The 26083-nt window shown below is 43.7% G+C and overlaps 1 protein-coding gene across 1 annotated transcript; it reads right to left on the reverse strand.

Annotated features, from left to right (window-relative positions):
• Positions 1-16731: 16731 nt before the first annotated feature.
• Positions 16732-25336, reverse strand: LOC115821744 (NACHT, LRR and PYD domains-containing protein 3-like; the record flags this gene model as incomplete). The annotated part of the gene is made up of 7 exons (XM_030785542.1): positions 16732-17264; positions 17437-17483; positions 17576-17737; positions 18065-18238; positions 18786-18959; positions 20955-21128; positions 23553-25336. Coding segments are annotated over 7 exons (3048 nt in total), but the record flags the coding sequence as incomplete, so codon positions are not given.
• Between the last annotated feature and the right edge of the window lie 747 nt (positions 25337-26083).

The raw sequence follows: 26083 nt of genomic DNA on the forward strand, positions 1-26083 counted from the left end.
TCAGAAATTCTTGTCCATTTACTTTTAAATTCTTGTTTATTTTTTTTATTTTGGTACAAACACAGTGTAAACATGCACATGTCAGAGAGAAAGACACAAATAAAATATCATTACATATAAAAACATTGAAAGTGTTTCTGATGCTGAACACACACACACTCTCTCTCTCTCACACACTCTCTCTCACTCTCTCTCTCACACACACTCCTCTCTCTTTATCTGTTTCTCACACACACACACTCTCTCCCTCCCCCCACCCCCTCTCTCACACACACACACAGACACACACTCGCGACCTCTCTCTCTCTCTCTCTCTGTCACACACACACACACACACACACACATACCCTCTCTCTTTCTGTCCCTCTCTCTCACACACACACACACACACTCGCTCTCCTTCTCTCTCTCTCTCTCCCTTACACACACACACACACTTTCTCTCTCTCTCTCTCTCTCTCTCTTTCTTTCACTCACACACACACTCTGTCTCACACACGCACACTTACTCTCTTCATCTCACACACACACTCTCTCTGTCTCTCTCTCTCTCTGTATCTCTCTCTTGCACACTCACACACACACAAATGCACTCTCTCTCACACACACACACACACTCGCAACCTCTCTCTCTCTCTCTCTCTCTCTCTCTCACACACACACACACACACTCGCAATCTCTCTCTCTCTCTCTCTCTCTCTCTCTCTCTCTCACACACAAACACTCTTTCGCTCTCTCACACAGACACACACACACACATATACACACACACTCTCACTCTGTCTCATACACTCTTTCTCACACATACACGCACTGTCTCTCTCTCTCTCTCTCTCTCTCAATTTACAATTTAGTTATTTGGCAGACGCTTTTAGCCAAAGTGACTTACAATCAGTGCATCAGTCAGATTTCTAATACCTCGTGAGCAGAGATCACAATAAGACTGAGCGTCAATATGGCCCTTCGTTTTGCGCCCCTGGAATACTTTGACAAACATAGATACAAGACAAGGGTTTTGTTATTTGTTTTTTTTTTTAACTGTAAGGAAAGGGAGGTTAGGCAGTGGGGGACAGGTGGGTTCTGAAGAGGTGGGTTTTCAGTTTCTTGAGGAAGATGGTGAGGGATTCCGCAGTCCTAACTGTATGAGGGAGGTCGTTCCACCACCGAGGGGTAATGGCGGAGAAGAGGCGTGGTCGGGAGGAGCGGCTGCCGGGTTCCTGAAGTGAGGGGACCGTCAGCTGACCAGAGGTCGTAGAGCGGAGGGTTCTAGTAGCGGTATACAGAGTTATTAGGGACTGAAGGTATGATGGGGCGGAGCCTCATATTACCTGGTAGGCCAGTACCAGTGTCTGGAATTGGATGCAGGAAGCTACCAGAAGCCAGTGGAGCGCAGTAAGCAGTGGAGTGACATGAGAGTGCTTAGGGAGGTTGAATACCAGGCGTGCAGCAGCGTCTGCACGAGCTGGAGCGGCCTGATGGCGCAGGTCGGTAAACCAGCTAGTAGAACGTTGCAGTAGTCCAGGCGGGAGATGACAAGCGCTTGGACCAGGAGCTGGGTCGCCTGTTGTGTGAGGAATGGGCAGATTCTCCTGATATTGTAGAGGGAGAATCTGCAGGATCGAGTGACTGCCGCGATGTGACCGGAATAGGTTAGCTGGTTGTCGAGGGTTACGCCAAGGTTTTTGGCTGCTGTGGTGGGGAACACCACAGATCCCTCGATGGTGATTGCAGTGTCAGTCGTTGGGGAGTTCTTTGCAGGAAAGAACAGAAGCTCAGTTTTCTCTTTTAAAAAGGCAGCACCAACTGAAACACTTAATTTGTTGATACAAACAAACAGAGTTTTCCATTACAGTTGAAAATTTCAAGTTTCCATAACAGCACATGGCAGTTATGCAGTCATTCATCAGCTTTTTCATAAACTTGGGGGAATGATGCATCTCACCACTGTGAGTATCACTGAAATCAATCTTACCTACAAAATAGTGATAAAAAAGTTAATGTTACTTGTTAGGATATGGTAGTGATAGAGTAGGGATAGCACTGACATACACATGAGATGCTGGAGGGTGCCGCCTGGCTGAGTGCTGCTGTCTCTTTAAGGGGACTGGATGAGCTCTCGCGAGAGTAGAGCTTGAGAGCTCTTTAAATGGTTTTGCCACGAACTCGGGCTGGCTGGATATTGGGGTTCACTGCGTCTTGATACGGCTGGAGATATTCCCCCGTCCGGACGTTTTCTGTCCTTGGAGGAAGTCTTTACGTTTTCACACTCACTTGTCGGATTGCCATCACCATACTCGAACTGCCCAGGAACAGCTTGTGCTGGTCGAGCGTCGCACAGATCCCCCGGCGCCGTGGAAGCGCTTCGTGGAGACACCACCCGCCTCCCCCCCAGGTTTGGCCATATAGCCCTCCACGCATCTCCTTAGCTAAATATACACACATGTACAGGTACACTCCCACGCTACATGCAGCACGTAGGGTGGTATTGGGTTAGGGGACCGGGCTTAACTAGATTACTCTTTTTGCGTCCCTAGACCGCGAGCGCTGACTCGTCCAGTATTCTCGGCCCCTAACAAGGTGAAGAACCATGTAGAAAACTTACTCATGACTTTTTTTACACTAAGTATTTCTGATCACTGGCAGGATCCTGACTGAATTAAGTTTTGTATAAACGGACCAACTCATTGTGAAATGCAAATTGTTTTATCAAATTGAGAACTCACTGGTTTTTCTGACGAGTAACAGTAGGACTACAACAAGGAGGAGAGCAGCAAATCCAGTGGCAACACCAATAATCAGAGACTCTGAGAGAGAGAGAGAGAGAGAGAGAGGGAGAGATCCTCTCAGTTGTGTATTGTTTGCAGTGTAAAAAAATAGATTACAAGACAGTTAACAGTATAACAGAATTTCATCGTTAAAAGATGCCATTAAAATAATAAGATTAAATATCATTTTAATGCAAAATGAAGATAAAACTGTACATCAGTGCTGATTGGTCTCTTTAAGTAGCACATTTTAGTCTAAAGAGCAGCATCAGAGTGATTCAGATCACTGTCATCAGTGAAAGACTCTACCAGCTGTGTTTAACACTGAGGTGAGAGTGCTCTTACTGGTCATGTACATCGCTGTGTTGGTGATACTTTGTGTAGTTATTTCAGGTGAACTGGTGGTCACTGGGATCACTGGTAGTAGAACTTCAGGGGCTGATAAACATTTTACAGATAAGGGATGAAGTTAAAATGCACTTCAGGTTATTTATTCAAGTATTTTCTCATAAAAAGTTTCTCAGCAACTCAAGAAATAAAGAAACAAATATTATCTGACTGAAACTGAAGGTCACCATCATAAACTGAACAATAATATGGAGACCTTTTGACAAAGAACAAACATTATAGTGATTTTAACAAAGTGTAAGATGTCTAATGAATGTAACATAAAATATGTTCAATTTGGCAACTGGAAATTATAAACAACATTATTGGGCTTAATTTTTTTTGTGGCAATTGCAGGTTGTGATTCTGGACTGATATTAATCTTCTGGACACTAATCTGAACCTCAGTATCTGGGGATGTTGTGTTACAAACTGCTTTTTTATTACATTGGTGGATTATTAAAATCTCAGCCAATCAGGAATGAAGTCAAGCATTCATTTCTAATCATGGGAGAAGAGAGGGAGGGTCTTTAGGTGTAAAACCATTTGTTCCACCTGTTTTTGACCTGTGTTATTCTTCTTTCACACTCATCTCCTCAAACTGCAGATAAAACTCTGAGGTCTCTGCTCAGGTCCTCTGATGGGCCCTGTGAGTAATATACTACTCTGTGTCAGACCTTTCTTCATTCAAACACCCAGATTACAGTGTCTTATGTCATGTGTGTGTTGTTTGTAGACTGTAATAATGAACTGGTTTTGATGGGTCATTTCCTACCTGTCCATGTGGTCATGTAACTGACTGAGGTTTTAACTTCTCTATCAGTCAGTTGACATGTCCACTTCCTGTTGTTGTCTTGGTCCTGGAGTGTCACAATCAGAACACTGGGGCAGTGATTGGAGGGTGAGATGTATGATATGGAGTCTGTTACACTGAGATCAGTTCCTGCCTCATTCACCCAGATTAGATTCATTCCATCAAATGGTTTTCCAGGTCCACAATCTCCATGCTCAGTGTACAGGAGACAGTAGAGATTCACAGTGCTGCCTGACTTCATCTCAGTCTTTCTGACGTTTGAACGAACTATAGCAGAGATGGAAAGACACAAATGACAAATGACACAAACTTTACATCAGTTATTTTAATGAAGGGCGATTTAAAAGTGCTGTGTGTGTTTACATGATGATGATGACGATGACGTGTATTTACACTGAAAGCATCATGATCACTAATGACACAGGAAACACTCACTCTCTAGAACATGGAGATACACACGGACATCTTTAAGTCTTGCTCCATTTTCTCTCAGAAACTGTTGACAGGTGTAGACTCCAGCATCTCTCTGTCTGACTTTAGTAATCTGGAGAGAGCAGTCAGCCCCCAGACTCAGTCTGTCAGCTCTCTGTGTGTTTTCTTCTATGATCTTCCCGTGACGGAAAATTTCAACAACTGCATTTTCCTCATATCTGAATGTCCATGTAGCTGAAGAGCAGTCAGTATTTTCCACATCATGACAGGGCAGAGTGACATCACTTTCTCCGGAGTACACAGTGATGTCCTGTCCACTGACACCTGGGAGAAAATCATGACAGATAATGAGTGTTTACTGAAATCTGAACTGTAACTCAATCTAGTACAGACATTGAGTTGTTTTATTGCAATATTGCACTTTTGGTGAGAAAAAAAATGAATAAAAATGAGAGAAAACATGGAGTAAACAGAGCCATTGAAACTTAAGTCTAGTTTTGATTATGAAACAATATCAATTTTCACTTTAAAAAAAACATATTGTTATTTGACGGTTGAAACAGTGGATATATTCTCCTATTTTAATATGTTATTTTGTTTAATCTGACAGATGATACAGCGTTTCTGATTAAACTGTTGAGATGAATGGTGAAAACCCAAACGCAGGACACAAACTCAGTGTTAGAATGAAGTGAGGTTGGGTTATTGTAGATTTTGAGGGTGGAGATGAGATGGAGGTTGGCGGGCGGAGGCAGAGAGCGTGAAGAGAAGCCGGCGGCTGGTGAAGTGGACAGAGCAGGTGAATGAAGACTGGGGCTGAAAGCCTGGCTGGATGAACAGACGGCAGAGACAGGACTGTGAGTCTGACTGACAGGTGAGGGCCAAGCAGGTAAATCAGGCAGGAAATGATCCTGAGATCAGAGAGACAAGGGTCAGTTCACAAATCAAACTCCAAAACACCCCAGCAGACTGAATACACAATTCAGTGGCTGAGAAGCTCTACCACACAGGCTGAGGCAACGATCCGACGGAGAAAAGGGTGGAAATCCAGGGTGGATACACTGGTGAGTGGATGAGTAGATGACCCGCAATCTGGAGAGAGAGGGAAGCGCCACGCCCACCATGCAGACACACACACACACACAGAGAAACGAAACAACAGGGAGGGGGCGCCCAGGAGACACAGGGGAGAGAGAAAACACTAGAGACATGAAGACCAGACTAAGAACACGACCGCAACCGTCACATAAACCTGCTTTTCAAATCTGTTCTCTGATCATTAATAAGAATATTGGTTATTCTCAGCCATAGACATAACATCTCTGACTGAATGAATGAAAACAGTGTCTGAACTCAAAGGTACACAAACCATTACATGAATGTTCAAAATTTTAACTACGGTTTGTAGATCTAAAAAACTGGATGTAGTAAAAAAGATCTGTGCTACGATGGTTTTATAATGTCTCAGCCATTTACATATACACTAATTATTAATCACTATTCATCAGTTCTTTATAAAGCACGGCAAAGCAAAGCACATACAACATTAACAACAAACAAGAAACAACTTAATGTTACCCACAATGCACAATTCAGAAGACATATCTCTAAAAGAAAAGAAAAATGTAGTTCCTCTTTTTGGCATCATCTGTCTGCTCTGTTGTCTGTCATTTCCTCTAGCCAATAGAAAACAAAAGAAAATGTTCCTGGCAAACAGTTAAACAGCATCACTATACAACCTCTACCATATTACCATTATATAAGGACATTCAGATAAGTCACAGAGTCAAATAACTCACAGTCAGATATCTCACAGGGTTAAGCACCATACACTTTTAAAAAACTCTGAGTGTATCTGTAAGTGTTTAAAAGCTGCTTGTGTTATAAAAGTACTTGTTTAGTAGATAATGTAATGAGGTGTTTCACTGATCCATGTGCTGAGTTACTGAAACTTTATGTGAGTCAACATTTTGAATCCACAATCAAGTATCAGCGTAGGGAAAACAGGCAAGAGTTAAATGACTGGGAGTTGGTAAACAGGACAATAACCGTAAGCAGAAACGGTCATGAAAAGTCAAACAGAACCAGTGTCATACACAGAGAACCACTGTCAGGACAACAACAACAACAGGAACCAAGAACCACAGTTACAGATAAGACAAAATACCCCCCCCCCCCAAAAAAAAATGGTCAGCACACTCAGTGAGCTTAATGTAAGATAAATTAGTCAGTGGTAAATGATCCCTACAGAAAAATACAGTCTCCTGCAGACAAGTGTTACATATACAGCAAGACTACAAGACTATTTAATAAGACCACTCACTAAGGGGAAAAAAAAAACTAAGTGTGATGATGTGAACAGAAATCCAACAGAAACTCTACATGTTCATTAGAGAGGAGTTTGCTCTGATGAGGTAAGAAACCTTGGTCTGATCAGCGAATGCTGAGTTGCTAGGACCAAGATTTCTGTAGTGAAAAACCTTTTCTCATTTTAGACATTTATGAAAGATTTAAACATACAGTAGAACTTCCTCACCCTTGTTGTTGTTTCCAAATACATCTTAAACATATCATTAATAAAATAGTTTTGGTGATTTTAGTTACTCTAGTTCCAATATTTTTTTAAATGCAGAGCACAAAAGCAACAAGAAAAAAAGCCCTCTAAAAATTGTGACATAGAGGTACTTTTCACAATAACAGTCTCTACACCCAAAGCCAGTGTATTGCATCATAGATAACACATACACTGTGACACCCAAAGCCAGTGTATTGCATCATAGATAACACATACACTGTGACACCCAAAGCCAGTGTATTGCATCATAGATAACACATACACTGTGACATCATCATTTTCTGCATAAATTTGACTTTTACAGAAGTGTCTTTTCTGCAGAGACACTATGGCTGACTGAAATGTTTGCTGTTTTTACTGGGTTATGAGAAATACAAGAAAAAGGATGGAAATAAACACCCTGTTTCTTTGTTGGCGTGAGTGCGAAGAAGAGAGAGAGAGAGAGAGAGAGAGAGAGAGAGAGAGAGAGAGAGAGACATTTATGCAATTTTTCATGAGTTCTGAGAAAGTTTTGGAGAAAAACTAGAGACTCTTACTCAATCTTTTGTGGTTTTCATGTTCACCTCTCATGAGCTGGCATTGGTCCAGTTCAAATGACAACCCAAAACAGCTAAGAAATAATGACCGTCAAAGGCTTGGTTCACATTCCACTAAGATCTTAACTCTACATGATTCTCCCAGTTCAACTATAACAAGTCAAAATCAACGACAACTAAACTTTGGCAAGCAAGTCAATGACAGGGCTTTCACAGAGATCATGGGACAGATTAAGACCAGTCATATATAACCATCTGTATAAATCAATAACACATTCAATCATGGAAACAGTGGAAAACTGTGGAGAACCATTGGCTGGTGAGAGTAGAACTGAATAAGATTGACCAATATCAACCCAATCAATCCAGAAACAACTTTCAACTTTACACAACTCATAAATACTGACATTACCTCTCAGCAAATCAATATATTAACTTATTACATCCCACTGGTCCAAACAAACAAGAACAAATACATCCACAGCATGGACAACAAGCAAACAACAACAATAAACAAGCTCACATTATTCTACTTTACCTGTCAGAAGAAGTAGAGTTTTGATTGACAGCTCAAGTAAAGATATTTGTCTGTTTGCTGCCATACTGAATTTGATCTCTCTCTCTCTCTCTCTCTCTCTCTCTCTCTGTTGTGTGTCTGAACCTTAATGTGACTGTGGTAAGCGGAGCAGAAGGTGGGGGAAGTTTGTTTAATTTGTACTGAAAGTTTAGAGGGGAGCCTGTAGTGTCGACAACGCCACCTAGGGGAATTTCACCCCCAGTAAATGACTAAAAGGTTTGACTGTCTTTTTAAACAGAAGAAGGTCACACAGGTTTGACCACACTTAAGACAAGAGACATGCTTCTACAAATAACATAAGCATTTTATTAACAGTGAACTTACAATACAGTAAAGGACCCGGTAAGAACTTGAGCAGACCCAAACAATGTTTACACACACACACACACACACACACACACACACACAAACACACACACCAATAGCTGCATGGACAATACTGCAGAAGTGCCTGTAGGCCCAGCAGTCTACTAAACCAAGAACAAGGGGAGGCAGGATCAGGGGCGGGGCAGAACGACCAATGGAAGAGGGAAGATCCTGATTCTACACACCACACGTGAATACACAACACAATCCAATTCTCCCTGTGCTCTACAGTAAAGGACCCAGTGAAGGACCTCCACTCTACAGTAAAGGAACCAGTGAAGGACCTTCACTCTACAGTAAAGGAACCAGTGAAGGACCTTCACTCTACAGTAAAGGGACCAGTGAAGGACCTCCACTCTACAGTAAAGGACCCAGTGAAGGACCTCCACTCTACAGTAAAGGACCCAGTGAAGGACCTCCACTCTACAGTAAAGGACCCAGTGAAGGACCTCCACTCTACAGTAAAGGACCCAGTGAAGGACCTCCACTCTACAGTAAAGGAACCAGTGAAGGACCTTCACTCTACAGTAAAGGGACCAGTGAAGGACCTCCACTCTACAGTAAAGGACCCAGTGAAGGACCTCCACTCTACAGTAAAGGAACCAGTGAAGGACCTCCACTCTACAGTAAAGGACCCAGTGAAGGACCTCCACTCTACAGTAAAGGACCCAGTGAAGGACCTCCACTCTACAGTAAAGGACCCAGTGAAGGACCTCCACTCTACAGTAAAGGACCCAGTGAAGGACCTCCACTCTACAGTAAAGGACCCAGTGAAGGACCTCCACTCTACAGTAAAGGACCCAGTGAAGGACCTCCACTCTACAGTAAAGGACCCAGTGAAGGACCTCCACTCTACAGTAAAGGACCCAGTGAAGGACCTCTACTCTACAGTAAAGGACCCAGTGAAGGACCTCCACTCTGCAGTAAAGGACCCAGTGAAAGACCTCCACTCTACAGTAAAGGACCCGGTGAAGGTCCTCCACTCTACAGTAAAGGAACCAGTGAAGGACCTCCACTCTACAGTAAAGGAACCAGTGAAGGACCTCCACTCTACAGTAAAGGACCCAGTGAAGGACCTCCACTCTACGGTAAAGGACCCAGTGAAGGACCTCCACTCTACGGTAAAGGAACCAGTGAAGGACCTCCAGTCTACAGTAAAGGAACCAGTGAAGGACCTCCACTCTACGGTAAAGGAACCAGTGAAGGACCTCCACTCTACAGTAAAGGACCCAGTGAAGGACCTCCACTCTACAGTAAAGGACCCGGTGAAGGTCCTCCACTCTACAGTAAAGGACTCAGTGAAGGACCTCCACTCTACAGTAAAGGACCCGGTGAAGGTCCTCCACTCTACAGTAAAGGACCCAGTGAAGGGCCTCCACTCTACAGTAAAGGACCCAGTGAAGGACCTCTACTCTACAGTAAAGGACCCAGTGAAGGACCTCCACTCTACAGTAAAGGACCCGGTGAAGGTCCTCCACTCTACAGTAAAGGACTCAGTGAAGGACCTCCACTCTACAGTAAAGGACCCGGTGAAGGTCCTCCACTCTACAGTAAAGGACCCAGTGAAGGGCCTCCACTCTACAGTAAAGGACCCAGTGAAGGACCTCTACTCTACAGTAAAGGACCCAGTGAAGGACCTCCACTCTACAGTAAAGGACCCGGTGAAGGTCCTTCACTCTACAGTAAAGGAACCAGTGAAGGACCTCCACTCTACAGTAAAAGAACCAGTGAAGGACCTTCACTCTACAGTAAAGGACCCAGTGAAGGACCTCCACTCTACAGTAAAGGAACCAGTGAAGGACCTCCACTCTACAGTAAAGGACCCAGTGAAGGACCTCCACTCTACGGTAAAGGACCCAGTGAAGGACCTCCACTCTACAGTAAAGGAACCAGTGAAGGTCCTCCACTCTACGGTAAAGGACCCAGTGAAGGACCTCCACTCTACAGTAAAGGAACCAGTGAAGGACCTCCAGTCTACAGTAAAGGAACCAGTGAAGGACCTCCACTCTACAGTAAAGGAACCAGTGAAGGACCTCCACTCTACAGTAAAGGACCCAGTGAAGGACCTCCACTCTACAGTAAAGGACCCGGTGAAGGTCCTCCACTCTACAGTAAAGGACTCAGTGAAGGACCTCCACTCTACAGTAAAGGACCCGGTGAAGGTCCTCCACTCTACAGTAAAGGACCCAGTGAAGGACCTCCACTCTACAGTAAAGGAACCAGTGAAGGACCTCCACTCTACGGTAAAGGACCCAGTGAAGGACCTCCACTCTACAGTAAAGGAACCAGTGAAGGACCTCCACTCTACAGTAAAGGAACCAGTGAAGGACCTCCACTCTACAGTAAAGGACCCAGTGAAGGACCATAACTCTACAGTAAAGGAACCAGTGAAGGACCTCCACTGGGTCCTTTACAAATGTAGAGACATAAAAGCGTAGAGAGGTTGAGGTATCAGGAGACGAAACAGCAGCACCACTGGGGAGCGGAGGCCGGGAACTTGACGAGGGTCACCCACTGTCGCGTGCGTGGCCACCCCCACCAAGGCCGGGATACGAAGATGCGGCTTCCCAAACCGTGAACAAATGCGAAGCTGCCTCAAGCCGTCCCGAAACGGAACGATTTCACTCCGCATCCGCGACAAAGAGACGAGTCGCAGGGAAGATGAGGTTGTGGGGAAAATACAACGACTCAACCAGCCAGGCCGCTGAACACCACACTGAACACCACGCCACCAACATGGACACCAGGTTCCCAAACAGACTCAACCAGCCAGGCCACTGAACACCACATTACCAACACAGACACCAGGTTCCCAAACAGACTCAACCAGCCAGGCCGCTGAACACCACACCACCAACACAGACACCAGGTTCCCAAACAGACTCAACCAGCCAGGCCACTGAACACCACTCCACCAACACAGACACCAGGTTCCCAAACAGACTCAACAAGCCAGGCCGCTGAACACCACGTCACCAACACGGACACCAGGTTCCCAAACAGACTCAACAAGCCAGGCCGCTGAACACCACGCCACCAACACGGACACCAGGTTCCCAAACAGACTCAACAAGCCAGGCCGCTGAACACCACGCCACCAACACGGACACCAGGTTCCCAAAAAGACTCAACCAGGCAGGCCGCTGAACACCACGCCACCAACACGGACACCAGGTTCCCAAACAGACTCAACCAGCCAGGCCGCTGAACACCACGCCACCAACACGGACACCAGGTTCCCAAACAGACTCAACCAGCCAGGCCACTGAACACCACGCCACCAACACAGACACCAGGTTCCCAAACAGACTCAACCAGCCAGGCCACTGAACACCACGCCACCAACACGGACACCAGGTTCCCAAACAGACTCAACCAGCCAGGCCGCTGAACACCACGCCACCAACACAGACACCAGGTTCCCAAACAGACTCAACCAGCCAGGCCGCTGAACACCACGCCACCAACACAGACACCAGGTTCCCAAACAGACTCAACCAGCCAGGCCGCTGAACACCACGCCACCAACACAGACACCAGGTTCCCAAACAGACTCAACCAGCCAGGCCGCTGAACACCACGCCACCAACACGGACACCAGGTTCCCAAACAGACTCAACCAGCCAGGCCACTGAACACCACGCCACCAACACAGACACCAGGTTCCCAAACAGACTCAACCAGCCAGGCCACTGAACACCACGCCACCAACACGGACACCAGGTTCCCAAACAGACTCAACCAGCCAGGCCGCTGAACACCACGCCACCAACACAGACACCAGGTTCCCAAACAGACTCAACCAGCCAGGCCGCTGAACACCACGCCACCAACACAGACACCAGGTTCCCAAACAGACTCAACCAGCCAGGCCGCTGAACACCACGCCACCAACACGGACACCAGGTTCCCAAACAGACTCAACCAGCCAGGCCGCCACTGAAGACGCCACCAACACAGACACCAGGTTCCCAAACAGACTCAACCAGCCAGGCCACTGAACACCACGCCACCAACACGGACACCAGGTTCCCAAACAGACTCAACCAGCCAGGCCGCTGAACACCACACCACCAACACAGACACCAGGTTCCCAAACAGACTCAACCAGCCAGGCCGCTGAACACCACGCCACCAACACGGACACCAGGTTCCCAAACAGACTCAACAAGCCAGGCCGCTGAACACCACGCCACCAACACGGACACCAGGTTCCCAAAAAGACTCAACCAGGCAGGCCGCTGAACACCACGCCACCAACACGGACACCAGGTTCCCAAACAGACTCAACCAGCCAGGCCGCTGAACACCACGCCACCAACACGAACACCAGGTTCCCAAACAGACTCAACAAGCCAGGCCACTGAACACCACGCCACCAACACAGACACCAGGTTCCCAAACAGACTCAACCAGCCAGGCCACTGAACACCACGCCACCAACACGGACACCAGGTTCCCAAACAGACTCAACCAGCCAGGCCGCTGAACACCACGCCACCAACACAGACACCAGGTTCCCAAACAGACTCAACCAGCCAGGCCGCTGAACACCACGCCACCAACACAGACACCAGGTTCCCAAACAGACTCAACCAGCCAGGCCGCTGAACACCACGCCACCAACACGGACACCAGGTTCCCAAACAGACTCAACCAGCCAGGCCACTGAACACCACGCCACCAACACGGACACCAGGTTCCCAAACAGACTCAACCAGCCAGGCCGCCACTGAAGACGCCACCAACACAGACACCAGGTTCCCAAACAGACTCAACCAGCCAGGCCACTGAACACCACACCACCAACACAGACACCAGGTTCCCAAACAGACTCAACCAGCCAGGCCACTGAACACCACGCCACCAACACAGACACCAGGTTCCCAAACAGACTCAACCAGCCAGGCCGCTGAACACCACGCCACCAACACGGACACCAGGTTCCCAAACAGACTCAACCAGCCAGGCCACTGAACACCACGCCACCAACACAGACACCAGGTTCCCAAACAGACTCAACCAGCCAGGCCACTGAACACCACACCACCAACACAGACACCAGGTTCCCAAACAGAAGTGGGGGGGTGATAAAACCTACCACCAACGAGCGGTCTCCCGCCTAGATACAACGGTGAACGGCGGAGAAAGAGAGTGAGAGTCTTTGACTTTAACAGTACATTTATTGATACATCGGCACTAAAACATTTTGTAATTTCATTTCATCAGTCACTTACACACACAGGCAGCAGTCTGTTTGTTATTTTAATTTGCGGTTTAAAAAAAACCCTCAAATGTAAAAGATGAATAAATAACATAAAATTACAAGTAAAATTAAGATTGTCGTTTTAAAACACGATAAGGTGAAAGAAAAACACACAATAAAAGAAATTTTAAAACACAATAAAGGAGACACAAAGTCTAAAACCAACTCTTCCTCATGATTCAAAACACATAAAACACAATCTTGTCCCCAAACTTCAGAGAATTTACACAAGTTATGGGTCATTTTAAAATAAACATATTCAATTCTTAGACGTGTTGCCACCAAAGCTTTCATCATCACTTTAGGATCTGTCAATCCTGCCCCCTTCATCTTATTTCTCCTCATTACCCAAATGCTCATTTTTGTCTGACCTCATATGAAATTCAACAAACACTTTCTTTTTCTTTAATTATAATTGTACTTTGGTCCATAAATAAAGAGTTCATCCATCAATGCCTCCCCAAAACCCCCACACCATTCCCCCAGTACCTCCAAGAGTCCACTAAGTCTATTACATCACAAAAAAAGATGTTCAATTGTCAATTGTCTCCTCTGCCTGACAGAAAGGACAACCCTTCCCTACAGTGGAATCAATGTGTGTCACATGTCTGTTAGTGGTCACAACCCCATGCACAATCCACCACTGAAGATCCGCCGTACGCTTCTCAATGGGGGGCTTGTACAGGGACCTCCAGCGCCCTCGTGGGGGAAGACCCTGGTTCCACCAAACCTGAGCACTTGGATTCCTTCAGTCCACTTAGTGAGTTAAAATGTGTGACTTTGACACAAGTTTGGTACAAAGTCTTTTTGGACATTCCCTCAAAATCCATTTGCTGTAGGACTGTAAAAGAGAGTAGTGTTCCCTCCCCTTCCTGATGAGAGAGAGAGGGGGGGGGGTGTATGTGTGAGAGAAAGAGGAAGGGAGAGTGAGTCTGTGAGAGAGAGAGAGTGTGTGTGTGTGTCCGTGAAAGAGAGAGAAAGAGAAAGAGACTGAAAGAGACAACGAGAGAGACAGACAGAGAATGAGTGTGTGCGAGTGTGTGAGAGAGAGACAGAGAGAGAGGGAAAGAAAGAGAGTGCATGTGTGAGAGAGAGAAGGACAGAGAGAGAGAGGGTATGTGTGTGTGTGCAGGAGAGAGAGAGAGAGAGAGAGAGAGAGAGAGAAATTCAGATTTAAAAAACGGAAGTAAAGTTATTGAAATCGATCTCAATTTCTGAGAATAAACCTTTAGGTTAGAAACAGCAGGATCCTCTGTATAATGCATCAGCGTTGAGTGCAATGCACAATAAAGTTTGACACTCAGGGCATCCATGGTGGGGTCCCTTCACTTGATGTGTGTAAAAGCACCGGGACACAAAGGTAGATTACACCATTCTTATTTCTGTGAGGATTGCTGTTTTGCACCTGAAAGGAGTAAGGTAAGGGTGGCGCTCCTGGGCACTCATCATTGTAGTCTGCCTCTCCACAAGCGACCTCAGCTCCAGTTTAGTGTTGTTTCGCTTCCGTTGGACTGGCGTTTTATACACCTGGAGTTTAATCACTGTTTTAGATTTAGTAAAGGCCTTTCTTGTTGAATTTGTAGGAGGTGTTTTTTTATTCCTTTTATTTACTCTTAGGTTTCTGTTATTTGGGTTATTTTTGTTTTGTTTTGTTTTCTTCTCCAGCAGCTCCACTCCCTTCCTCTTTATTCATTTGATCTTTCAATAAAATATTTGGTTTATTCTGAAAACACGTCTCTGTCTCGTATCAGTAACGAGTCTGTGTGCTTTATTAATTTCCAAAACAGTACTCAAGGTTCCTGGAACGGTACTTCCTGAGCTGTAAGTCCCCAGGTGGTGTAGTCGGCCTTTTCCCCATCCTCCCCTTATTGCCCCTCACCACATACAGATGCTGAGATGCATCTCTGTTCACTTCAAAAAACTGAAGACCACTCTCTTAAAACAGTCTGATAAAAGGTTAAAAGGTAGATTTTTTGACATTAACCTGATAAAAAGTTAGTTGGGGACAGGTCCATCACCCTTTGTTTTAATAAAAAAAACAAATGTCTGTGGTACCCCATGTCCTCTACACGTCTTAAAAGCTCACATGCAGTTCCAGCCCACGTCAGGTCCTGCTGGTACAAGAGCCTCTGTGCTGCCTGTGGTCGAAAAGCCTTTGGAGCAGGGGTGGGCAAATCCAGTCCTGGAGGGTCGGTGTCCTGCCGGTTTTTGTTTTCACCTCTTAGCCACCTGTTGATTTTCACTTTGAAAACAGGTGTGCATGCTCTTCAGCCAATCACAGATTGTATTTAGTTGGTCGGTAAGAAAAACAGCGGGACCATGGCCCTCCAGGACCGGATTTGCCCACCCCTGATTTAGAGAGAGAGAGATGGTGTGAGAGAGACAATGTGTGTGTGCAAGAGAGCGTGTGTCAGAGAGAGATAGTGTGTGAAAAACAAAAAGAGAGAGTGTTTGAGAGAAAGAGAGAGAGAGTGCGTGTCTGTATGAGATAGAGAGTGAGCGTGCGTGTGTGTCTGTGAGTGAGAGTACCTTTGAATGAGAAAGAAAGAGCGTGCATGTGAGAGAGAAAGAGAGAGAGAGACAGTTTATGAGGGAGAGAGTGTGTTCAGCATCAGAAACACTTTCAATGTTTTTATATGTAATGATATGTCATTTGTGTCTTTCTCTCTGACATATACATGTTTACACTGTTTTTGTAACAAAATAAAAACAAATTAACAAGAATTTCAGAAAAAAAAAATACAAAAACAAAAAGCAAATCTGTACAAAACTTTGTAAATAAATTAATAATTGTTTATTACTCACAGATTTCTCTTACATAAATAAAACTCTGATTGTACTTCATACACACACGTTTGTGTTTTTCAGCGTGTGTGTGTGTCCAAGTGGAAGTGTAAATAAAAATAAATGGTACATATGAACATTGTGTGTATGCATGTGAAAAAGAGAAAAAGAATGTGTATGTGTATGTGTGTGTGTGTATTTCAGTGTGTGTGTGTTTATTCATTTGATCTAACACAGAGACACTGAGGAGCTAGAATCAACACTAAACCCTGCATAGAGGGGTTCAGTGAATGTGCAGTGGAATGTGTGTATGTGTGTGAGTGTGTGTGTGTCAGAGGAGATGTTGTAGAAGGACACAGTTCCAGACGACCAGTCCAGATACACTCCTACTCTGCGTGTGTGTGAGGGGTTGTGAGGTATGTCAGTTCTCTGTTTATTGTGACGGGCAGTATAACTATAACCAGAGCACCACAGACTCCAGGACTTTTCATTGTTTCCAAACAAACAGTCATCACTCCCTCCTTTCCTCCTGATTCCTTTATATGTCACTGATAATTCAGCACCATATCCACTCCTCTCAGTCTCCCAGTAACAGCGTCCAGTCAGACTGTCTCTACACATGACCTGATAATAGACATCAAATCTCTCTGGATTCTCAGGATAAGACTGATTCTTTCTCACATATGTCACCTTTCTGTTCCCCTCAGACAGAGAGAGGTGTGTGTATGCTGTGTTTGGGTCCAGTGTGAGATCACAGGCATCTATAGAGAAGAAGAGAAATTAGAGAAGAAAACATTTCACACACTCTCAACTGCATGTGTTATACTAAATGGAGAGTATTATATTATTATATCAGTATTTATTTCATAAAGTATGTGTGTGTGTGTGTGTGTGTGTTTGTGTGTGTGCGTGTGCGTGTGCGTGTGCACTCACATTTTCTCAATCCTGGTTTGATCATGAATTCTCCACCATGGTCCACACTACAAAAACACACAACAGACAATGGATGAGCCTCACACAATCACACACACACACACACACACACACACACACACGCACAGACTGTACTGACTTAAGTCGACAGTGTTGATTCATCTGTGTGGAGAGACGCTTCACTCCTGAGTCTCCTGGGTGATTGTAGCTCAGATCCAGTTCTCTCAAGTGTGAGGGGTTTGAACTCATAGCTGAAGCCAGAGAAGAACAACCTTCATCTGTCACTAAACAACCAGACAACCTACATAGAGAGAGAGAGAGAGAGAGAGAGACAGACAGACAGACAATATTAACTCTTAATCTGGTTTGTGAAATGTGATTCATTGTAAAGGTTCCACTCTGTTTTACCATAAATGTTGACTTTGTTAAACTATCACATTAACTAAACTCACAGACCAGTTACTAACATTAGCCTTACAGATACTGAAGGAAATTCATCTCCTTTTATGATCAGTATGTCTCATACACAACAGTACTTTAATAACCATACTATACATCAACCTGGTCTCATTTTAATATGAAGACAGTAATTCTAAATACTGTATTTAAGTTCCTGACTAATACTGACCTCAGTATCTCCAGTTTACAGTGTGGATTCTTCAGTCCCACACAGAGAAACTTCACTCCTGAATCCTGAAGGTCATTGTTACTCAGGTCCAGTTCTCTCTGGGGACAGTTTACTGACTGTAGAACTGAGGCTATAGATGAACAGGACTGTTCAGTGAGTTTACAGAGAGCAAGTCTGGAGAGAGACAGAGAGAGAGAGAGAGAGAGAGAGAGAGAGAGAGAGAGAGTGAGAGAGAGAGAAACTAGAAATATTCCACTAAGGTTTAGCTGAACAGAATTTTCCACATGAGGTCAAACTCCTGTTAAGAGTCAGAACATCTTCCTGTCTTGCTATAAACACTGTCACATCATCAGCGTCTTCAAGTTTTCAACATTATTTAAAGCCCAATATCACTGTTTACAGTCTCAAAGGGCTTTACATGCCCACAGGATTACAGCAAAAAAAACAGGACCACACCCTCTGACTTAACCCTCATAACAGGCAAGAAAAAAATTCCCCCAAAAAACCCAGGTGTAACAGGGGAAAAAATGGAAGAAATCTTGAGAGGGACCACAGACAGAGGACACGCCTTCATGACCAGACAGGTGTGCAATAGTCTCCTGCTATTGGAAACCCCTTAAGGTCCCATCTCAGTTTCCACAGAAGAGACTCAATAGTGGGGCTGTATAACTGCCCTGAGAGAGGATAACCTGCCATTTTTCAGTTCCTGACTAATACTGACCTCAGTATCTCCAGTTTATAGTGTGGATTTTTCAGTCCCACACAGAGAAATTTCACTCCTGAATCCTGAAGGTCATTGTTACTCAGGTCCAGTTCTCTCAGGGGACAGTTTACTGACTGTAGAACTGAGGCTATAGATGAACAGGACTGTTCAGTGAGTTTACAGCCAGCAAGTCTGGAGAGAGAGAGAGAGAGAGAGAGAGAGAGAGAGAGAGAGAGAGAACATAAGCATTCACTCATTTAAGAATTAAAAATTGTACTGATAGAGCTTGACAAAAAGTTGTGAAATGTTGTGAAGTTGTCATTAACTGAGCACTTTAAACTGGAGAGACTAATGAAAATTTAAATAAGAAATAAGCTATCAAAAGGACAACACTTACAAAACTGTCAGTCAAGTTCATGCTAAAAGGACTAGCCATGTTCCACACAGAACAGAAGCGAGACAGACACCCTGTTTACTGACCAACTCATTAGTCATGTAAAGATCAAAAGCACAGTTGGTGAATTTGATGACCACTTCGGTAATTTACCCCCAATAGACGAGTGAGAAGCCCAGGCAGTTCCCCTGAGCTCTAGAGTCTTTTAGTAATTTGGATTACCAGGGGGCCAGAGAAATTTGTTTAATCTCTCTTTTCCACCAGGATGGAGCCGGTGCCAAGCCAGTGCCTTTTGAGAACCAGCTTGCATTTCTCCACAGGTTTGAGAACCAAACGTTACATAGTGAAAGTTGAGGTAATTTCCATGGGGGGAAAATCACAGCGGACAAAACACATCTACTTTGCTTGCTTTTTATAAATTTACTTTTACTCTGGGCTTCCACAGAGTGAAACACCTTGCTTGCTGTTTTAGCGAATTTCGCCCTACCACTTTTCACTCTGGGGGGCGAATTTTGCGAAAACAGCAAGCTTGTCACCAAGCTCAAAAGTTCGATTGCTTGAATGAAGCTACAGTGGTCTATTTCCCGCGACCAGAGCCATTGAGAGAGGTTTTTCTACTTCTCTGTTCATACATGTTTTCATGCTACACGAGAACCAATCAGTTCAGTGTGTCATGTGTTTGGTATGTGACGTTCTCTAGAGAGGCGGAAGTAACAAGAAAAGTCTGACCATCTTGGTCATCACGTACCAAACATGACTGATTGGTTCTGGTATGGTTATCATTTGCATAGCCACTGACGCTAGTAATTCTTTGCTTTTCCTGACACCGTTATGGCTACTGCTGGCCTTTCACTGACCATGGCTCCCAACATTTCCCAAATGTTTTATTGTGTTTCAGAGTTCATTCACTCATGTGACATATATGGATATAATCACATAATGGACCACAAAAAACCAAGGAATATTGCTCTGTTGTCCCTTAGTAACAAACACAGCAAAACACTACATCTAGACCATTCTGAATGAAACAAACCCATTCACACTAGTAACTGTACTCTTAGAGTCTACTGTGTGAGAAGATTAGAAATATCAGAAACCTGCCATTGTTGATGATGCTGTTTGTTCTCTCTGGAGAGTGACTCTGCTCCTGACTGTTGGTCTTACTATTGTCATCAGACCCAGCTTTGACCTTTTTCATCAAGTCAGATAATGTGATTTGATGTGTTCACTTCATTACTGATACATACACTACTGCAGTGTTAACTATGGGGATCAGTGACTGTGTAGAACTCAGAGGAAAAAGAACAAAAGCAGAAAACCCATCATAAGTACATATAAAGGAGTGCACTCATTATACTGGACTCATGACTGGATGAATGTGAAGTCATTGATCTCTATGGTCAAATCAAAATCAAACACACAATGAATAGCTGGAAAATAACATGATGTGATTGGCTGCATCCTAGCTCCCATTAGACTACCTGTCTCTCATCTCCTCATTCTCCCACCACACAAGGAAAGAAAAGAAACAAACAGAAATCAAAAACAGGGACAGACTCATGTCCTTGGAAAACGTCCTTTCATTGTGAACATGTTCTTACACTCCCACACTCCCAGCATCCAATCAGAGAGAGAGAAGATAATATTCACTAACTCATACAAATGTGACTTGTCTATAAGCATCAGTTTTTTCGAGACTGTCCAAATATTTATTTTGTTTGGAAAAAAAATATTCATATAAATAGAATGACTGGAAAAATGATCAACAAGTTGCTCCATTCAGAATTACTGACCTCAGTATTTCCAGTTTACAGTTAGGATTCTGTAGTGCGTCACAGAGCATCGTCACTCCTGAATCCTGAAGACCAGTGTTACTCAGGTCCAGTTCTCTCAGGGGGCAGTTCACTGACGTCAGAGCTGAGGTGATAGTTTCACAGGACTGCTGAGTGAGTTTATAGTCTCTGAGTCTACACACGGAGAAGGAAAACAAAACACTGACTTTTTAAAGAATAAAATTATCCTGTAAATCACTTCTAGGGCTGAACTTCAGTGACATTTTATCATGATATTATTAAAAATGTTCATCCAGACATTACATTTTTTAGCTGCTCTGTAAACACAGTATTTCCCAGGAGGCATCCATAATATAATATCCGTAACATAGACAATACTATATTATTCACTCAGTGTAAAAAACATCACTGCTGATGAGTAGATAAATAACAGGTAATAACAGTGAATAACAGTGAATAATAGTGAAGATAGAAAATATCATGATTTCATTGGCCCAGTAGACTGATAACACAGATATGTGATGATTTTTTTCTCAATTTCATGTTGTGGATGAAGGGTGAAACAATAGTGAAATAGTGACTTTAATGGTCAGTACAACCTGCTGTGTAAAGGGAACAATCATTTCACTCACCCATATTTTACTCTCAGTCAACCAAAAAAACCTGATACACTCCCATAAACTACCAAACATCAAACACACAGTATCCCTGTCTTAAATGTTAATGTTTTTAACTTTATAATGGTTCAGACAAGGAAAAAAAGACAAATAGAATTCAAGGGAGCAGCCTTTTTCCCCAGTCCTTTTACTAAGAACATGCTCTCACACACCCAGCATCCAACCAGAGAGAGAGAGAGAGACAGAGAGAGAGAGAGAGAGAATATTCAGACACTGCTGTTAATGTCTTTGTGACCTGTCTAAACAAATCAGCTTTGTCTAAACATCACAGAGGTTCTGAAAATTATGGAAATTACTGGATGGAGAAAATGACTGAAGTCAATTCTGAATTGTTTTTTCTTTTATTTTGTTCTTGCAGCCACCCTCATTCATCAAATACTGTAATTCATTACTTGCCAAAATATGACCAGGGACATCCCACCAAATAAAGCTTCTAAAGGTTTTCAACCTGTTTGGGGCTAAGGCACATCAAAGATCAAATTACACAATTTATTAAATTACACAATTTATTAAAAATGCATTTGTGGAAGTCTGCAATTGCACTGTATCTAGTGATTTTAATTGTAGATATCTGAAACTGCATTTTTACTGGTCATAATAGTCACTCACTAATTATAGGGTCATGGGGGGGGGGTTGCTGGAGCCTATCCCAGTGTTCATTGGGCGAAAGACGGGGAAACACCCTGGACAGGTCACCAGTCCATCACAGGGCAGACTCACAGACAAACACACATTCATGCCTAGGGGCAATTTAGTGTCTCCAATTCCCCCAACCTGCATGTCTTTGGACTGTGGGAGGAAACCGGAGCTCCCAGAGGAAACCCACGCAGACACGGGGAGAACATGCAAACTCAACACAGACAGGACCCTGGCTGCCCAACTTGATGTGAGGCGACAGCGCTACCCACTGCACCATCGTGCTGCCCTAGTCAGAATATGAGTTGTGGGTATCCAGTATGACATTTTTACTAGTAACATGGTATTCTGGATATTCAAAATTACACTATGGCTATCAGGAATGGTTTTTCATTTTGGATATCTGACATTAAAATTTTGAATACTAACAACTAGGTTGTAGAAATCTGAAATGGGAGTTTTTCCTAGGAAGAATGATGTTGTGGATATCTGAAATGACAACTGTGGATAGGAAGAATGTCACTGTGAATATTTGAAATGCTCTTTTTGACGAGGAAGAATTGCAGATACCTGCAATATATCTCCAGTCTAGCAATTAAATGTTAAAATGGCTTACCATAAGTGACAACCTTCTCTGGTCGCTACAATGATAAATTTAGATCCTGGGAACAGAATTATTTTAAAAATCAAACTGAGAATGGGACTAAAGGCCATTGTCAGGCGTGGAGTGGTGCAGGACCCAAGCTCAAGACACAATGATGGCGACAAAAGGAGGACTTTACTTACAAAAAACAGGTAAATAAACAGGTGCAAACAGGAACATAGACCAGTAACAAAAAGGTGCAGCCTAACAGAGTGTATACAAAAACAAACAACGACAGACAAAGGACAGGTCAAACACAAGGGCTTAAATACAAGAGGAGAACTAAACAGGGCAAACATGATTGGGGCAAATTAACAAGGGGAAAATGAGGTTAGAAAATGGAACAAACAGGATCAGGTGAGGGGTGGAAACACACACCGAACAGGAGCACAAGACATTTCAAAATAAGAGTCCAAAAATAAGGTGCAGGCTGTGACAGCCATCTAGATAAAAAAATTCAAAAGTTGTAAATAAGTGACTACCTACTAACATTTTTATTTAAGAAGTGTCATTGGTGTATTTAAAAATACTACTTCATGAGCCTGTAGAAAAATGCATTGGGTTCTTCAAAATTCCATGGCACACCGGTTAAAAACCAAAGTTCTAAAGAGTGGGTGTTGTGAAGTGAAATTGAAAACTCACAGAGCTTTTCTGCAGCACCTCACAGCTGGGAGCAGTCTCCTACGACCCTCATCTGATGTCTTGTATTTCTTCAGGTCAAACTCATCCAGCACCTCCTCTGACATCAAAAACATGTAGGCCAGTGCTGTGCAGTGTGCAAGTGAGAGTTCAGTTCTGTAATTTTCAGACTTGACAAAAACTTGAATTTCTTCATGGAGAGAGTGATCATTCATTTCAGTCAGGCAGTGCAGTAGATTGATCCATCTCTCAGGTGGAACACCATCTTTATTTAACTCCTTGATGTAATGGCTTATTTCTTTTATGCTTATTTGATTGTTCTGTGTGTGTGTCAGCAGGCCTTGTAGGAGTTTCTGGTTGGATTCCAGTGAGATGCCATGAAGGAAGCGGACAAACAGATCGAGATGTCCATCCTTACTCTCCAAAGATTTATCCACAGCTCCCTTTAGCAACTCATCCAAGGGAACATTGTTTGGCTCTACTCTGGTCTTTTGCTGCAGAAAATAGTCCAGTGCCTTCATGCTCTTGTTTACAAAGCAGTAAAACACATAGAGAGCAGCAAAGAACTCTTGAACACTCAGATGCACAAAGCAGTAGACCTTCTTCTGACGAAGCACAGATTCCTCTTGAAAGATCTCAGTACAAATCCCAGAGTACACTGTGGCATCACTCACATCAATGCCACATTCTCTCAGATCCTCTTCATAAAACATGACATTGTTTCTCAGCAACTGATTAAAAGCTAGCTTTGCAATTTTGAGAGAGGTCTCCTTGCTTGATTCCAGAAGATTCTTTGAGTCTGTCTCAACTTTCTCCTCATATTTCTGCTTCTTCATTTTAGTCTGAATGAGCAGGAAGTGTGTGTACATCTCAGTCAGAGTTTTAGGGATCTCTTTAACATCGTCTTGACGCAGCATTTCCTGAAGCACAGTGGCTGAAATCCAACAGAACACTGGGATGTGACACATGATGTGGAGACTCACTGATGTCTTGATGTGTGAGATGATTCTGTTGGCTTGACTCTCATCACTGGCTCTTTTTCTGAAGTATTCCTCTTTCTGTGAATCACTGAATCCTTGGACTTCTGTCACACGACTGATGAACTGAGAGGGGATCTGACTGGCTGCTGCTGGTCTGGAGGTTATCCAGATGAGTGCAGAGAGAAGAAGATTTCCTTGAATGAGGTTTGATATCAGTATATTCACTGATGAAGTTGTGGTCACATCACACAGCCTCTCAGAAAAGCTAAACTGAAGTCGACTTTCATCAAAACCATCAAAGATGAACAACATTTTACAGTCATTATATTTCTTTGGATCCAAGTCTTTCAGTTCTGGGTGAAACTCTAACAGGAGTCCATGAAGACTGAACTGTTCATCTCTAACCAAGTTTAGTTCGCGGAAAGGAAGAACCAGCATGAAATCAATGTCCTGATTGGTCCCTCCCTCTGCCCAGTCCAGAATGAACTTCTGCACAGAGACTGTTTTTCCAATTCCAGCAATGCCCTTGGTGAGTACAGTTCTGATTTCTGGATTTTCTCTGTCCTCTTCCGGTTCCTCAGTAGACAAGGCTTTTTTCTGCTCTTCTGCTCTGAAGATGTCATTGCAGCTGATTGGTTTGTATTGAGAAACCCATTTCCTGGATGCTGTTTCAATCTGTAAAACCTCATGTTTGTCATTCACTCCTTCACTCTCTCCCTCTGTGATGTAGAGCTCTGTGTAAATGCTGTTGAGGAGGGTTTGGTTTTCTTTCAGTGCAACACCTTCATATAAGCACTCATACTTCTTTTTCAGGGTGGTTTTATGACCCTCAATGATTCTCAGCAGGACATCATCTGACTCAGACATGGACATGCTGTGATGGACTTTTTGGCAACACCTAGACTGATCCTCAACTAGATCTGTCTCCAATCTGCAAAGGGGGAGAGAGAGAGAGAGAGAGAGAGAGGGATAGATGGAGAGAGGTGGTTAAAAAAAGGAATCTCTCAGAACCTGCTGACACAGACCACACCTGGACTGATCCTGGATCAGACCTGAGTTTCTTTATTTGACAGATACTTTCTTTGGGAGACATATGACTTCATCAAGGCTGGCAGGCTGAACCCTTCTCATCAGCCTTGTGCTTGAGTTTAGGACTCATATACAGTTGGGATGATAGTGATGAAGTGTAACAATAATGATTGACAGCTGGTGAAGAATTCCCACTGCACAGTGTTTAATCATTCAGAGAGTGGAGCTGATTGAACAGAGGGGAATGGGAGAGTTTCACTAGTGGAAACCAAACAGGACAAACAAACTGTATGTACATGTCTCTGTTTTCATTTCTAACTGATATCAGACAATATAACATTTATAAAGGATACTAATTACATTATTAATAATGGATATATGTGAGTGGTTATGAATACTTGGGCTGATCAGACAGGACTCCCTCCCTTTGACTTTCTTTAAACATGACTAATGTACTGTCACTTTACACTCTGTTTTTAACTGATATATTTAAACTAAACTTTGTTGTGTTTAGTTCTCTGTTGG

The sequence above is a fragment of the Chanos chanos genome, chromosome 9 (assembly GCF_902362185.1).
Source record: "Chanos chanos chromosome 9, fChaCha1.1, whole genome shotgun sequence".
Lineage (NCBI taxonomy): Eukaryota > Metazoa > Chordata > Actinopteri > Gonorynchiformes > Chanidae > Chanos > Chanos chanos.